The 16,500-nt window shown below is 38.1% G+C and overlaps 2 protein-coding genes across 3 annotated transcripts in view; one reads left to right on the top strand and one right to left on the bottom strand.

The window, feature by feature from the left end:
- Nucleotides 1–16,500, top strand: part of LOC100022178 (WD repeat-containing protein 19) — a 99,812-nt gene that overhangs the window by 76,981 nt on the left and 6,331 nt on the right. For both annotated transcript variants that reach the window (XM_007496552.3, XM_007496553.3), the window contains 2 exons: nt 8,732–8,828; nt 11,710–11,834. In XM_007496552.3, coding sequence (XP_007496614.1) covers nt 8,732–8,828; nt 11,710–11,834 — 222 coding nt within the window. The remainder of the gene's footprint in view (nt 1–8,731; nt 8,829–11,709; nt 11,835–16,500) is intronic.
- The window catches only part of RFC1 (replication factor C subunit 1), a 168,344-nt gene that overhangs the window by 51,213 nt on the left and 100,631 nt on the right, over nt 1–16,500 (bottom strand). The gene's annotated exons all lie outside the window — the stretch shown is intronic.

Consider the following 16,500-nt stretch of genomic DNA (forward strand, 5'->3'; position numbering starts at 1 on the left):
TAGCTACTCTCAGGGGTAAATCCCTGGTGGTCTTAGTCAGCTGCCAAGGAGCTAGAGTTTCCCTCACTCACTCACTGATTCTAGCCCCTGGCTCTTATTCTAGCTCTGTAGGTGGGGCAGGGGAGGGTTGATCAGCTCACGTTTTGGTGGAAGCTATTTCACCACCTTATAGCATGGAAATGCCCAAATCCCACATACCTTAAGTGTTTCAGCCTACTGTAGAGTCCCTTCATTCATCTGAATTTGAGGTTTTTTTGGCCTTCTGAGGTAGTCTATATCAGTTAGTGGTGAGGAGAGGGATGTTTAAAATGTTTAAAGTTCATATTAAGATGACCTGCATAACTACCTTCTACGCAGCAGCCATCTTAACCCAGAAGTCCTTATTAAGCATTTAGGTATAAGACAATGTACAAGATGCTAGGTACAAGTCATTTGATCTCAAAAAGTTTATATTCTATTGAGAAAGCTCAACATATTCTAAGTATATGAAAAATAATTCAAGGTTATTTTCATAAAAAGAAATCACATAACTCTAAAGGTAAGAGAAGGCTTTATGTAGTATATGACACCTGAGCTATGGATTCAGGGAGGGAGCAATGGGAAGGATAAAAATCCAGATTATTTATTCCAGGCAGAGAGACAAGAGATGTAATTTTGTTCACAGGAAACAACCAATAGGCCAGTTTGATTGGAACAAAGAGCGAGCAAAGAGAAATAACATGAAATAAGAAGAGAAAGGATACTAGATTTGAAATTCTTTAAATATTATGCTGAAGACTTTGTAGTATTGTATCTTAGAAGTAGTAGGGGAGCCTTTGAGAAATTTTATGTAAGGGGAAACTTGGTCAGATCCATGTTTTGGTAATATCAACCCAGCAAATACAGAAGATGGCTTGGAGAAGGGAGATAATAGAAGCAAGAAGACTTGTTAAAAAGCTATTTCAGTCATCCAGGTGAGAAGTGATGAGGGCCTAAACTAGGCTAGAGACTGTGTGAATCAACAGAACGGGCTGGATGTGAAAAATGTTGTGAGTGTCAGAATTACAGAACTTTACAAATGATTGCATATGGGGAGTGAGGGAGAGGGGAAGTTAAGGATGGCTCCAAGGGCAAAAAACCTTTGTAGCCCCCATTAAAAACATTAGCCCATTACAACCACAAGAATAATCCCTGGCGTGATGCCTTGTATGAATAGGCACAAGAGAGGTTACAACAGAGGCTCAGACTCAAGCACCAGCCAAGACAGACGACATCACAGAGCTAGGGCCTGAGTGGATTGTGAAGCTATTGGTCTTGTACTATAGTGCTATAGTGGAAGAGTATATGCTTGAGGGCAAGAAGCTGGATAAAAAAGGAAGACTTGAAGAAGTTATTGAATAAGAGAGTGGGTAGGATTAGGGTTCTCTCTCCATAGTGAGAGGAGAACAGAAGGAAGGCCAAAAGGTTTCATAGACAAGCAAGACAACTTTGGAAGTTACATATTGAGTTTATACATTTTTATAAAATCAAGTCCAAATTGGTAGAAATTCTCCATTTCACATATAAGCCCGTCCTTTTATTTTACAATGTCTATGGAAATTCTTTTGGGAGGAATTATTTTTTTTAAACCCTTACCTTCCATCTTGTAATCAAGACTGTGTATTGGTTCCAAGGCAGAACAGTGGAAAGGGCTAGGCAATAAGGGTCAAGTGCCTTGCCCACACAGTCACACAGCTAAAGAGTGTCTGAAGTCAGATTTGAACCCATGACTTCCCATTTCTAGGCCTGGCTCTCAATCCACTGAGATACCCAGCTGCCCTCCTTTTTTGGTATTTTTAAAGTTCTGAATTTTAAAAATGAAAATAAAAACAAAAACAAAAAAATGTTTAAAGTTCATATTAAGATGGCCTGCATAACTTCCTCAGCAAAAACTTAAATAACACTAGGCCCAATAATGATCAAGAAATCCAATGAGAAATGTCTTCAGTGATTTCATCAGTCTCAAACTATATAAACAAATTCATGAAAAGCCCTGAGCAATAGGAAATGGATTCCTCAAGGAAAGCCAGTTCCAGCACAGATCAACAAGATAGAAACCTCCCAGTTGTGTCTAGAGATGAATCAGAAATAACTGTAAACTGAACTGCTCTCTCTGGAAGCAACAAGAGTAGAGACCTCCAACCAGAAAGTCTCAGGCAGGTCAGAAATCTACAGTGTGTGCTTTGTAAGCAATCAGGAATGGCAGTGACCAATTTAGGCACAGTATCACCCAGATTGGGATCCTGGGCTCAGGATCCTGAGAATCACAGTGTCCAGCAAAACCATGAAGGACCTTGAAGACTCAGCATTCCAAAATTCAAAGATGCAGGGTAGGGAGGGACCCTAAAAGCTACCAAAATTCTTAGCACAGACATATTCCATAACTGGAGGTCAGTGCAACAACTCAGGTGACACAAATTGTACAATTCCATATAATCATCTTTTTATATTGTCTTATATATGATAGTTCTCATTTATTTGTAGTTCAGAGTAGAATAAAATAATTAATGGAAATCTTTTGAAAAACAAATTCATACTGCTTCTATAACCTGTACTTGGTCAAAAGTGGTGAAATTGTACTAAGAAGATTTTTTGAAAAGGGGAGGGGTTTCTTATTGAAAATAATTACCTTTTGACAAAAAAGAAAGGCCAATTTAAAACAGGTAGTTATGAAAACTATTTAACAGTGTTACACTTAACATTGAAAAAAATCAGACATTCTGATCAGTTTGATGAACTAACATTTTCAGTGTTACAGAAGGAAATAATGTGGCCTGCACAACTAGATAAATCTTTAATAATGTGGTGAATCAGAGGCAGCATTATATTGCAAGAGAGACAGATTTCATCCATGGAAATGAAAGAGTAAAGTTTTATCTTGAAGCAAATGAGGCTCTCCCCACCTGTTTGTTTGTTATTAACCCTTATCTTCTGTCTTAGAATCAATGTTGATTCTAAAGCAGAAAAGCAGTAAGAGAAAGGAAGACAGTGGAGGATAAGTGACTTGCCCAGGGTCATACAACTAAGAAGTGTCTGAGTCTAGATTTGAACCCAGGACCTCCCAACTCTATCCATTGAACAACCTAGCTGCCCCTTCCCATTTGTTAAAGAATACAATCATAACCAAATCATTAGCAAAAAATTAACACTAAGTTCTTCCAAGAATAAAATGCATAAAAGTTAAAGTTGAAGTATTATAATGATTCCGCTAGATCAGTATTGAAGATTCCTGTTGTTCCATCAAGAGGCACAGAGAGCTTTGTAAAAATCCTTGTATCTTGACTAAAAATGAAAAAGTAGCATCAAAGTCTGAAGAGTTTTGTTCTTTGTGTTATCTTGACTTTCTTTGACAATGAATACTCAGATTTGGGTCAACAGATAATTAGTGACAAAAAGGTTAGAAGAAATTCCCTCAAAGCTCTTTTAAATCTTTTTACTACTCTAGAATTGATGTTTGATCATATTAGTTGAGAACTAAGGAAAAGTATTAAGAAGTTCTCATGATAAATGAAATTAAAAGGTTACAGACAGTTAGGAAAAAAGATGGAAACATTTCAAGAACAGACCTGAGGTGCAAATAATATACTGTAGCACAGAATAATAACCAAGTATGATAAGATAACACCTATCAGCTGGAAACAACTCCAGCCATTGAAAACCAACTACAAAGTTTTCACTCTGTGCCTTCCCAGATGTGCCAGGGGCCAGTGGTAAGGAATCTGCACATTTTCTGAAGCACCCTTGACTTGAAAGGGGAAAAAAGGAACAAAATTTACCAGGGATAAAAAACAATCACAGGGCTACCAAGCAGTACCTTAGAGTGGAAGGGAGCTCATCCAAGACCCTAACCTTACACAAGAGGGAACTGAGACCCAAGGGAGGGAAAGGACTTGCCCACAGACATACCAAAAATCTGGGGCAAAATCCAGGTCTCAAGCGGTGGAGTCAAGATGGCTGTGTAGAGGCAGCGAAAGTTCAGACCTCTAAAAACCCCTCCTCGCAAATTAAAAACCAAATGCTCCTAGGGGACTGAAAACCAAATCTAACAATAGGACACAGCTAAGGAACCCTCCTGCTGAACTCAACTTAAAAGGTAAGCCCCCAAAAAGCCTGAATTCGAGAACACTCATGTTTAAGGGGAAGGAAGAAGAAAGGTCCCAGGACCCCTCCCCCGCCTACAGTACTGAGCCTCCAGCAGTGGCTGGAATCTCTGGGCAGGCAAGGGTGCTAGTCTGGAGGGAGTACCTTGCGGGTAAAGCTGTGCCAGGCTCAGGGCTCTGAACACAGGCGTTGGGGAGACAGTTGGAGGAGAAACTCAAAGAAGGCAATCAAATCTCAGCCAAGACACTCCATATTGCTTCCCCCCTTCCCAGGGTTTTGGCTTCAAGGCACATCCAGTTCTGCAAGAACAGCTCCACCCTGACTAAATCTTATCAAGCCTTCAGAGGGCAGGGAAGCTCAAGCTCCAACACCCATCCCTCACAGACTGCTCCAAGAGCCTGCTAATCAAGCTCCAAGACTGAAGGCTGCATTTACTACAGAACACCTTAATAACAAGGTGGGAAGCCCAGCTCCTTTTCAGTTTCTGCTGACAGCTGGGGAATATCTGACATCAAAACACCACCTGACCAGTCAGCAGAGCAGAGAAGTCCCTTTAGGACAGAAAAGCCCAAACCCACAGACCGAGCACATAATGAGAGGAGCAAGACTACAGGCAACTACATGGGGGAAAGAAGGGAAAAATATGAGCAAACAGAAAAAGAAAAAAGAAATTACAATTGACAGCTTCTATCCAGGTAATGAACAAAGAGCAAATGAAACAGAGAAAGATCAAGAAGCATCAAGCAAAAACACAGAAACTCCAGCAAATTGAACACAGGCTTTGGAAGAACTCAAAATACAATTCAAAACACAGTTAAGAGAGGCTGAAGATAAAATAAACCCACATAAGTCATCAGCTTTTCTATATATCTCCAACACAGCTCAGCAGCAAAACCTAGAAAGAGAAATCCCATTCAAAATCACCTTAGACAAAATAAAATACCTAGGAATCTACCTCCCGAGACAAACACAGGAACTATATGAACACAACTACAAAACACTCGCCACACAACTAAAACTAGACTTGAACAATTGGAAAAACATTAACTGCTCATAGGTAGGACGAGCCAATATAATAAAAATGACCATCCTACCCAAACTTATTTATCTATTTAGTGCCATACCCATGGAACTCCCAAAAAATTTCTTTACTGATTTGGAAAAAACCATAACAAAGTTCATTTGGAATAACAAAAGATCAAGGATATCCAGGGAAATAATGAAAAAAATCACATATGATGGGGGCCTTGCAGTCCCTGACCTTAAACTATATTACAAAGCAGCAGTCATCAAAACAATTTGGTACTGGCTAAGAGACAGAAAGGAGGATCAGTGGAATAGACTGGGGGCAAGCAACCTCAGCAAGACAGTATACGATAAACCCAAAGATCCCAGCTTTTGGGACAAAAATCCACTATTCGATAAGAACTGCTGGGAAAATTGGAAGACAGTGTGGGAGAGATTAGGAATTGATCAACACCTGACACCCTACACCAAAATAAATTCAAAATGGGTGAAAGACTTAAACATAAAGAAGGAAACCATAAGTAAATTGGGTAAACACAGAATAGTATACATGTCAGACCTTTGGGAGGGGAAAGACTTTAAAACCAAGCAAGACATAGAAAGAATCACAAAATGTAAAATAAATAATTTTGATTACATTAAATTAAAAAGGGTTTGTACAAACAAAACAAATGCAACCAAAATTAGAAGGGAAGCAATAAATTGGGGGAAATTTTTCAAAACCTCTGACAAAGATCTAATTACTCAAATTTATAAAGAATTAAATCAGTTTTACAAAAAATCAAGCCATTCTCCAATTGATAAATGGGCAAGGGACACGAATAAGCAATTTTCAAATAAGGAAATCAAAACTATTAATAGGCACATAAAAAAGTGTTCTAAATCTCTTATAATCAGAGAGATGCAACTCTGAGATATCACCTCACATCCAACAGATTGGCTAACATGATAGCAGAGGAAAGTAATGAATGCTGAAGGGGATGTAGCAAAGTTGGGGCATTAATGCATTGCTGGTGGAGTTGTGAATTGATCCAACCATTCTGGAGGGTAATTTGAATCTATGCCCAAAGGGCGCTAAAAGACTGTCTGCCCTTTGATCCAGCCATAGCACTGCTGGGCCTGTACCCCAAAGAGATAATAAGGAAAAAGACCAGTACAAGAATATTCATAGCTGCACTCTTTGTGGTGGCAAAAAAATTGGAAAATGAGGTGATGCCATTCAATTGGGGAATGACTGAACAAATTGTGGTATATGTTGGTGATGGAATACTATTGTGCTCAAAGGAATAATGATCTGGAGGAATTCCATGGGAACTGGAACAACCTCCAGGAAGTGATGCAGAGCGAGAGGAGCAGAACAAGGAAAACATTGTACACATAGACTGATACACTGTGGTACAATCGAATGTAATGCACTTCTCCATTAGTGGCATTGCAATGATCCTGAACAACCCGGAGGGATCTCTGAGAAAGAACACTATCCACACTCAGAGGAAAAACTGTGGGAGCAGAAAGACAGAAGAAAAACAACTGCTTGATCACATGGGTCAAGGGGATATGACTGGGGATATAGACACTAAAGGAATATCCTGGTGCAAACATCAACAACATGGAAATAGGTTCTGATCAAGGACACAAGTAATACCCAGTGGAATTGTGCATCAGCTATAGGAAGGGGTGAGGGGAGGGGAGGGAGGGAAAGAGTATGATTCTTGTAACCAAGGAATAATGTTCTAAATTGACTAAATAAAATTTTCTTTTAAAAAGAAAGAAAAAATTCCAAACTAGAAAAAAAAAATCCAAGTCTCCCTGCCTCCCCCACCACACTGCTTCTTAGATTAAAAAAAGGGGGTGGGGGGTGGAGGGCTGTGTCAATGTGTTTGCCATTCAATTCTATTCTAGTCAGGGCTGGGCCTTGGCAAGGCCGGGAAAGGGGCAATCCTCAGATCAAGATGATTTGGGATAGCCAACAGGCATGGAAAACACTGATAATTAAGGTTTTAATTACTGTTTTAAAAAATGATAACAAAGAAACACATGTTCCAACTTCTGTATCCATCTGTTCATAAATTGGAAGCATTTCTTTCAAATCTGTAAGTCAATAAGACAAAAAATTACATTGCTAGTGTTGTTGGTAGACGTTACCAACTCCCAAAGGTCCAAAGACACAAATAATAAGTTATATTACAGATTTTGTAACAACTCATTGTTGCCTCCATTTAACAAAACAACATGCCTAATCGAAGAGAAAATGTTATGTAATTGGTGACTGGGGGAAAACAGAGCAATTAAATAGTTAGAAAAACCACTCTTAAATTAAGGAAAGGGGTTCAGTGCTAAATTAGGCCTCCAAACAGAGCTGCGTACCACATGCCCACACAGTCTGAAGATTGAACTCTGGTTGCTCTAGTCACTGACCTCTGGGAACGCCAATTGCACTAAATTGGATAATTCCGAGGAGCCATGAAAGTTGGGAAGCTTAAATACCTTTCTAGGGAACATGGGAACTAAGAATGAGAGAGATAGTTGATTGGCTTTACAAGGGTAAAAAAGGAAAATGAAGAGTCCCAGAAAAGAATAAGTGAGGGGCTGGTGTTTTACAATGTACTCAAAAAGGGAAAGACCCAGCCAAGAGCTAGACCACCCTGGTAAAGGACTTTGGCCTAAGAGGAGAAACTATTGGGACAAAAGAGATACTTAAAGTACTTTAATGTCTATTGTTAGTCTGAGACTAGTGAAGTTGTACTTTCCATCAGGGAGAAATACTCATATGACAAGGTCAACCTTGGGGTTTCACATTTTAGCTAAATAAACTGGGTATCATCAAATCTTTCTAGGCTACAAGTTTGGGGCTTCTAGCTTCCACATTGACACAGTCTATAATAAAAAACTAATTATCCTAATGGTTTTTAGCAAGCATTGAAATCTGAGATCATAAAGATTATTATTACAGTTTATATTTTAGGATTCTTCCCCCCATTGAAAAATGAGAATTTATTTGATCAGGGTGGTGGGGAAGTGAGGGATGGACTGTTAATTAGCCCCGATCCATGTGTATCCTGGATTCTAAAATGCCCCAAGAATAATTGAACAAACTCAGTCTATTTCCTTCTATTTCTTTCTAATTTTCTTTTCATAGATCTGTTTCTAAGGGAATTACTATGTATTCCTGATTTAGGTAGATTTTTTCATTAAATAAAATGAATGCATTCTAAGAATGAGTGATTGTCTAAGAATGAAAGAGAACAGTGCCAATAAATGAAGAATGAATAACAAATTTTATATGTGAAATATAATTTACACAGGATTAACAAATTTTAAACTTTGCAAAGATGGCAAATAGTATAAAACTACATTTCTGGAATGTTGGACATATATACACACATATAAAAGCAGAGATATTGTTTTTAAAATATTTGACAAATTACATGTTATCAATACAAACTCTCAGCTATGTGAGTAAATGTTATTCCAACTGAATTATATTTTCACTTGATCTCCAGTTATTTTGCTTTTTTAGCTAATTATCTGTGAACGAAGTGATAGTTTCTCTAATTATAACTTCTATTATGTGGTTCTAATTAAGGATGCCAAATATCTATTCCGCTTGTACATGGCTCTGAAGCAATACAGGGAAGCTGCTAGGACTGCTATTATAATTGCCAGGGAAGAACAATCTGCAGGTGAGTGCCTCAGGATCCAAACTGTTTTTGCTGATATGGAATCATTGTAATTTTCCACCTCAATAAGAATTGCATATTAGATTGTAAGAAGTCTGTTCAAAGTAGGTTTGTTTCTAGTCAAAAGGCAATCTCTTTTCGTGTTTTATTTAATTTCTTTCTACAGTCATCTCATTAGTTACATGGTAAAGATGAAGAACAACAGTACAAAGTAGGCAAAACTCATTTCACTTTGAATTTGAATCATCTAATTAGGATTTGTAACCTACTTCGAGTTTTTAGTTATTTTTTGAGGGGTTTTGGGGTAAAGATATTTTATTTTATTTTTAATTACATGTAATAACAGTTTTCCACATAAGTTTTCTGAAGTTATATGATCAAAATTGCCTCCCTTCCCAGAGATGATAAGCAATTTAATCTGAGTTATATGTACATATATATCATATAAAACATAATTCCATATTACTTTTTTGGTAAAAGAATAATCATATAAAACTGAAACCCTATTGTAAATAAGCTAACGTGAAAAATCGTATGCTAGAGGTATATAGCATTCTTTGTTGTAAGTCCTTCAGAACTGCCCTGGAAGGTTGGTTTCTATCATTTTAGTATTTTAAAAAATTACATGTAATAACATCTACATGAGTTTTCCAAGTTATATGATCCAAATTATTTCTCTTCCCCCCTTCCCTCTCCTGTCCCAGAGCTGGCAGCAATTCAGTCTGACTTATACACGTATTATCATGCAAACATATTTCCATATTGTTCCTTTTTTAAGTGACTAATCTTATAAAATCAAAATCCCCAAACAAAAACCTAAATAAGCAAGTGAAAAATTTCATGCTGTCCTCAGCATTCCAACTCCAACAGTTCTTTCTCTGGATGTGGATCACATTCTTTGTCATAAGTCCCTTGGAATTGCCCCGGATCATTATAGAGCTATCTACGCAAAGGCACGAATGCAGGAGATGGGGAACAACCCAGTAGGCCAGTCTGCCTGGAAACAAGAATACGTGCTTTATTTGGCCTCACAGCTTGGGCTGAAGCATATACCTGGGGTTAAGATTTCTAGAAAATCAGTACACAGATAGTCACGAGCTTTATTATTGTTATGTGACACAGCATATAGCCAAAATTAGAACATAGTCCCTTACACTAGAGCAGTGAGGGTGAACCATTTAGAGACCAAGTGCCCAGACTGTACCCTCATGATGCCTGTGAGCCTCCCCCCGCCACATCCTTTACCCCAGACAGGGGAGAGAGGAAGCGCTCCCATTGGCTGCTGAACAGAACAGCAGGGGAAGTGAGGAATGTCCTCAGGCACACACAGAGGGGGAGAGAATAGCCCTTCCGGTACACTCTGGCACATGTGCCATAGGTTTGCCACCATAGCACTATGACAACATAGAGGTCCACCCCCACATGCAAAAAACTAACCCAGCCCAAGGGTGAGAGAGATGTGTTGGGGTTGGAATGGGCTTAGAGTGCTTGGGGATGAGGACACAAAACAAAAATGAAACAATCCTTGCCCTCAGAATGCCTGTATTGAGCCAGGCAGGCTAGCTCACATCTGGAATCACTGCTCCCAGGTAGCTTCTGAGTTGTGATCTTCAGTTCTTTAGGTGGCCCTGAGTGCCCATACTAAGTCCAGCATTGCCTGAACCAGCACATATCAGAAACAGAATAATAACATCTCCCTTGCCCAACACTGTTGGGCTTGACCCCATAGGTGGTCCCTGCACATCCAACTAACATAAGATAGGGAGACTCAGTTTTCTATTGGAGGAAGCATATACATTCATATACTCAAAATTCAGGGTAATTTTGGGGTACAAGTCTGGGGTTGAAGAAAGGCCTCACGCTGGAAACAGTGCTTGAATTAAGCTTTGAAGGGAGCTAATAGGGATTCTCGGAGACAGGAGTGAATTCTAGGCCTAGAGGGGGCGCAAAGGCACAGAGATGGCTGATGGAACCATGTGTGAGGAATAGCAAGAAGACCAATTTGACTAGAATGGAGAAAGAGAAGTAGCCCTAAGCATGCCAAGAGAGCTTTCTGGAGTGAGGGTAAGAAACATACATCTTTCCACAGATAGAAAACCACCAACTTAGAAAAATAACAACCTAAGCGTGAATTATGCACCCTCTGTCTTGGAACCGGGGCGGGGGGGGGGGGGGGATATTAGTGGTTAATTTAATGAAGGCTGCATCCACCTAGGTGAGAATTTAACTGGAGTTTGTGTTCAACACCAGGCCTCACCTTTTACAAAGGACAGAGAAGGGCAGTCAGCATAATGAAACCATTCAAGAACTGATTAAATGAACTGGGGATGGCTAGCTTACAGAATAGGAAACATAAAGGGAACACAGAAGATCTGTTTTGAAGAAGTGGAAGGGCTGCCCTCTCTAAGAGGAATTAGACTTGTTCTGCTTGGTCCCAGAGGGCAACACCAAGGGTATTGCCTGGGAGCTGCAGAGTGGCCAATTATTCCATTTTTTTCCTTTTCCCTTTTTTTTCAACTATAAAATGGGGAAATAGTAGCATTTACTTCCCAGGGTTATTGTAAAGACCAAAGAGGTATTTATAAAGCACTTTTCATAGTCGCTGGCACATTCTAGGTGCCATAAATGCTTATTCCTTCCCTGTTCTCCCTTCTCTTTTAGCTAATCATGTTGTTGTTTGGTGTTATTTAACTTTTCTGGTGCAAATTTTTTTTCCTCCTGGAACATACAATCTATATCATGTCTTTTTGATTGTCACTCAAAACATTTAGCATAATCAGATCATATAAATAATTAATTCATTGGTAAAATGAAAAAAATCTGCTTCCACAATTTTTAGGTTCTATTTAAATTTGTCTTATATTCTCTGCTTTTTCGGTTCAAGGAAACTATCGAAATGCACATGATGTTCTCTTCAGTATGTATGCAGAATTAAAAACTCAGAAAATCAAAATTCCTTCTGAGATGGCTACCAACCTTATGATACTGCACAGCTACATTTTAGTGAAGGTAATGTATTCTGAATAAACAAGATTCATATTTAAGACTACATTTTGAGGTGGCATTTTAGAACTGTTTTAATTTGTATTTCCCTATTAATGATTTAGAGCATTTTTTCATGTGGCTGGCTATTAATACTTGGCGAATTGCCTATTTATAGCCTTTGACAATTTATGGATAAGAGAATAACTTTTATTTTTACATTCAGTTCAATGGCTTAGCAATGATACCTACAAGTTCTTAAAGAACTCTGGAATGTAGTTTTTCTAGCAAGTAAACTGAATCTGCTGCTCCTGTTTTAGCAGAAAGTTCCAGTCGATGGCTAAATCGATACATCACTATGGCTAAATCCTCCCTCTGCTTCCAGAACTCATTGTTCATTTTCTCATTTGGGATGGGTCTTATACTCCACCTATAGTGGTCCTTCTATTTCATGCTCCACTAAATTTTACCCATCAGTGAAATCCCACTGTGGATCTCCTCACAGAAGGCAGACTTTTTTGATTTCGAGTATTATTCTTTGGGGCAGCTAGATGGTACTGTAAAAATTAAAATTAATATATAACAACTAAATATTATATCTTATAAAGTTTTATTAATAATAACTAAAGCAAAAGAACTGTCTGAATTCAGCCTAATCACAGGTCAAAAGAGAGCATGAGAGGAGCATACATCGACTTAAATACCAATAACGTGATGTCGACAACGTGGAGACGCAGGAGAGACTATAGGGAATTTTGGGAAATCCTAAGGACTTCTGGGGAATGAAGTCAAAGGTTCAAAATCTCCATTTATACATACCCCCCCCCCCGTGATCCTATTGGGAAACCAGTTTCCCCAAAAGGATCATGGAAACATTGCAATAAATTGCAATAATTTGCGGATAAAAGGGGAAAAAAAGAACAAAACCAATGATTACTAAAAATGACAAAAAGCCAATTTGGGGGCAGTGCCCTTTGGCATAAGAGTATACATTCAAAACAAAGGCATTTCAATCCCCCACAGTTCCATTCACATCCCAAAGTATACTCTGGATATTCTGGTGCAGCATGTGGTACCTACAGGTATCTATCTTCATGGCACATTCTGGATTCTGGGAGGTAGCAAGTTTCTTATCCTAAAATTGTTCAAATTTAAATCAAAGTTTACAACAATAAATTGGCCTCCCTGAGGTGAATAATAACAAACACAGTGATCACTCAGAGATGCATGGCTGAGTTATGAGGTATATGAATCAATTTGCAAAAGAAAATCAAAAACATCAAAAAATTCAAATAAAAGAGAAAAATAACTTGTGTATATAATAAAAAATGTAAAAGTCTTATGTCTAAAAAAAAAATCTAAGTAAAGGAAAAACAAATCTATAACAGGTCTTTGAATCAGGGCCCAATTAAAATGATTTAAGCAATTATGCATTTACTCAATCAGTAGCCAGGACTACAGAAAGTTTGCCATACCATGAAAGACAGAAAAGGGACTAGATATCAGCAGAAAATGCGAGCTTAGATGGCAGCAAAAAGGAGGTACTTGATAGAATGTGGCTCAAAGAAAATCTTGCATTTAACACATGTTAAACAGCTGCAACCTCGAACCCCAAACAAGTTCAAGTCCTCTTGTCTTGGCTCAAAATGACATCAATCCCACTGGGATCGGTCTCTTTGACCTTGTTTTCCATAGGCTCTATGCAGGTCCTCTATGCTTCTTTAGCACTATACAGTGGCTCTTTTGTATATTCCCTTCTTCAAAAGCAAAGTCCCATAATTCTTTTAAACAATCAATGTCATCATTTTTACAGTCAAAACCTTTTGGGTATGCATTAATAGTAGAACAAATGTATTTTAAATTTATATTACTGAAAAATAAAAAAATTAAAGAAAAATCTTCTCAATACTGTTGACATGTGCTTCAAATACAAAAAGAAGAGAAAAAATAAAACTCAGATACTATATTGCACATGCAAGGAAGAACAATAATAAAAAAACTTTTAAAGATCAAAAATATATAGCTTAAATCAGTGACACACTGTGTCAGCCATGTGTGAGTACAAATGATTTTCAGAATAAAACAATAACACAGTAGATAATGCACATTCAAAGAAGTACCAAAGTCCCCAAAATTCACAATAGCCCAGTTAATTACAATAGCAAACAAACCCACTATCATATTTCACATGAGTTGCTGAGTGACACTTTTAAAAACCTATGAACGGATGGATATTTGTCACAATTTTCACAGATATAGCAAATCTTTCAACTTTGGCAAATATATTTTTTTTATTTTATTTGATCATTTCCAAGCATTATTCATTAAAGACATAGATCATTTTCTTTTCCTCCCCCCCACCCCCCATAGCCGACGCGCAAATCCACTGGGCATTACATGTTTTCTTGATTTGAACCCATTGCTATGTTGATAATATTTGCATTAGAGTCTCTCCTCTGTCATGTCCCCTCAACCGCTGTATTCAGGCAGTTGCTTTTCCTCAGTGTTTCCACTCCCACAGTTTATCCTCTGCTTATGGATAGTGTTTTTTCTCCTAGATCCCTGCAGATTGTTCAGGGACATTACACCGCCCCTAATGGAGAAGTCCATTACGTTCAATTATACCACAGTGTATTAGTCTCTGTGTACAATGTTCTCCTGGTTCTGCTCCTCTCGCTCTGCATCACTTCCTGGAGGTTGTTCCAGTCTCCATGGAATTCCTCCACTTTATTATTCCTTTTAGCACAATAGTACTCCATCACCAACATATACCACAGTTTGTTCAGCCATTCCCCAATTGATGGGCATCCCCTTGTTTTCCAGTTTTTGGCCACCACAAAGAACGCAGCTATGAATATTTTTGTACAAGTCTTTTTGTCCATTATCTCTTTGGGGTACAGACCCAGCAGTGCTATGGCTGGATCAAAGGGTAGACATTCTTTTGTCGCCCTTTGGGCACAGTTCCAAATTGCCCTCCAGAATGGTTGGATCAGTTCACAACTCCACCAGCAATGAATTAATGTCCCTACTTTGGCAAATATATTTTTAAACAAAGTAAAACTTATTTGGGTCTAGAACATTACTAAGAACTCAGATTTCTTAGTGGTGGAAGCAAATTAAATTGAAGATTTTTGCAGGAGTTCTTTTTGGCTTCCTGATTCATAGAAACACCTTGGTAGGAACATTTCTTTGTTTCTCACATTCTTTTTAATACAGATAGAAATATTTTTTTAAATCATCCATTCAGAAACTACTAGTTAATAACATTATTTCTGGAAACCCCCTTAGAATTAACATTTAAATTCTTAGCTCATTAAATTCTCCAAAGGTTGCATACAATTTAACCAGTTTTGTTGAAATCCACTCATCATCATCTATGTGATAATTAACAAGAGCAACGTGGTCTTTGATGGATCTAGTTGACAAGGGTTTGGGGCAAGATATTCATGGGCTTATACAGTAATATTTTGTTCTTCAGCAGAGGTAAAGGTACAAATTAAAGATCAATATAGGCAAAACATAGTAACTTAAAATGATTCAGTATTATAGAAAGGTATCAACTAGATTAATACAGATAAACTTAAGAAAAATTTAAACCTTAAAGCAAAAAGTAAATACAATAATGTAAACAATTGAGAAGGTGCAGGCAGGCAGTGCAGTCAAAATGCATCTTTACCAATTCCAATAGACTTATTCTATATTATAGGATGAGAATAAACTCAAAACAGTTAGCAATAAACTTTGATCTCTTTTAAAGTTTCCTTCCCCTTCCCCAGTATTTATCATCCACTTGCATCTCTTTTGTTAGAGCTCTGAAGTTTCTGATAGAAGCACTAGGCAGAATCTCCACTCTGCATGTTAAGAGTATTTAAGACTTTTAGAACTTTGACAAAATAATTCAATTTGGTTTGTAGTTTAAGTAGCAAAGTTCGATGCATATTCTTGAGGGGACGTAAGCAGAATGGGAAATAGCCAATGAAAATGCAAACTGCTAGTAAGAGATTCAAGCAGAGCCAACTGCTAACTCAAGCAATTCAAACTGTTCTTTGAATTTGAAGAATGCTTTGGAATAGCATTTTTTTTTAAAAGGCAGAATGGAAAGGAATTAGGAGGCTTGGAAAAGTATTGCTCTTTCACCTCCTCCCTAAACAGAAGGCAGCGGCAGGTGGCTGGGCAGGGCAGGAGTGCAGGCACACCCTGCCACCAGACCCTCATGGTGGGCAGCAACCAGGCAAACTTACTATCTTTACTGTAAGGCTATCTGCTCAAAAATTTTGTGAATGCATAATCACTTCATGGTAAGCCAAAATGTGAAGATTAATATACAATAACTAATTCTATTTTATAAAGTTTTATTAATAATAACTAAAGCAATAGAACTGCCTGAATTCAGCCTGGTGGCAGGTCAAAGAGAGAATATGGGAGAAGCATACATCCACTTAAATACCAATAACATGATCTCACCAACATGGAGATGTAGGAGAGATTATAGGGAATTTGGGGAAATACTAAGGATTTCTGGGGAATGAAGTCAAAGGTTCAAAATCTCCATTTATATAGTACTGTGGGTAGTGGTGGACTTGCAGCCAGGAAGATTCATCTTCCTGAATTCAAATCTAGTCCCAGACACTAGTTGTGTGACCCTGGACAGGCCACTTCACCCTGTTTGCCTCCATTTCCTCATCTGTAAAAT

Source organism: Monodelphis domestica, chromosome 6 (assembly GCF_027887165.1).
Source record: "Monodelphis domestica isolate mMonDom1 chromosome 6, mMonDom1.pri, whole genome shotgun sequence".
Classification (NCBI taxonomy): Eukaryota; Metazoa; Chordata; class Mammalia; order Didelphimorphia; family Didelphidae; genus Monodelphis; species Monodelphis domestica.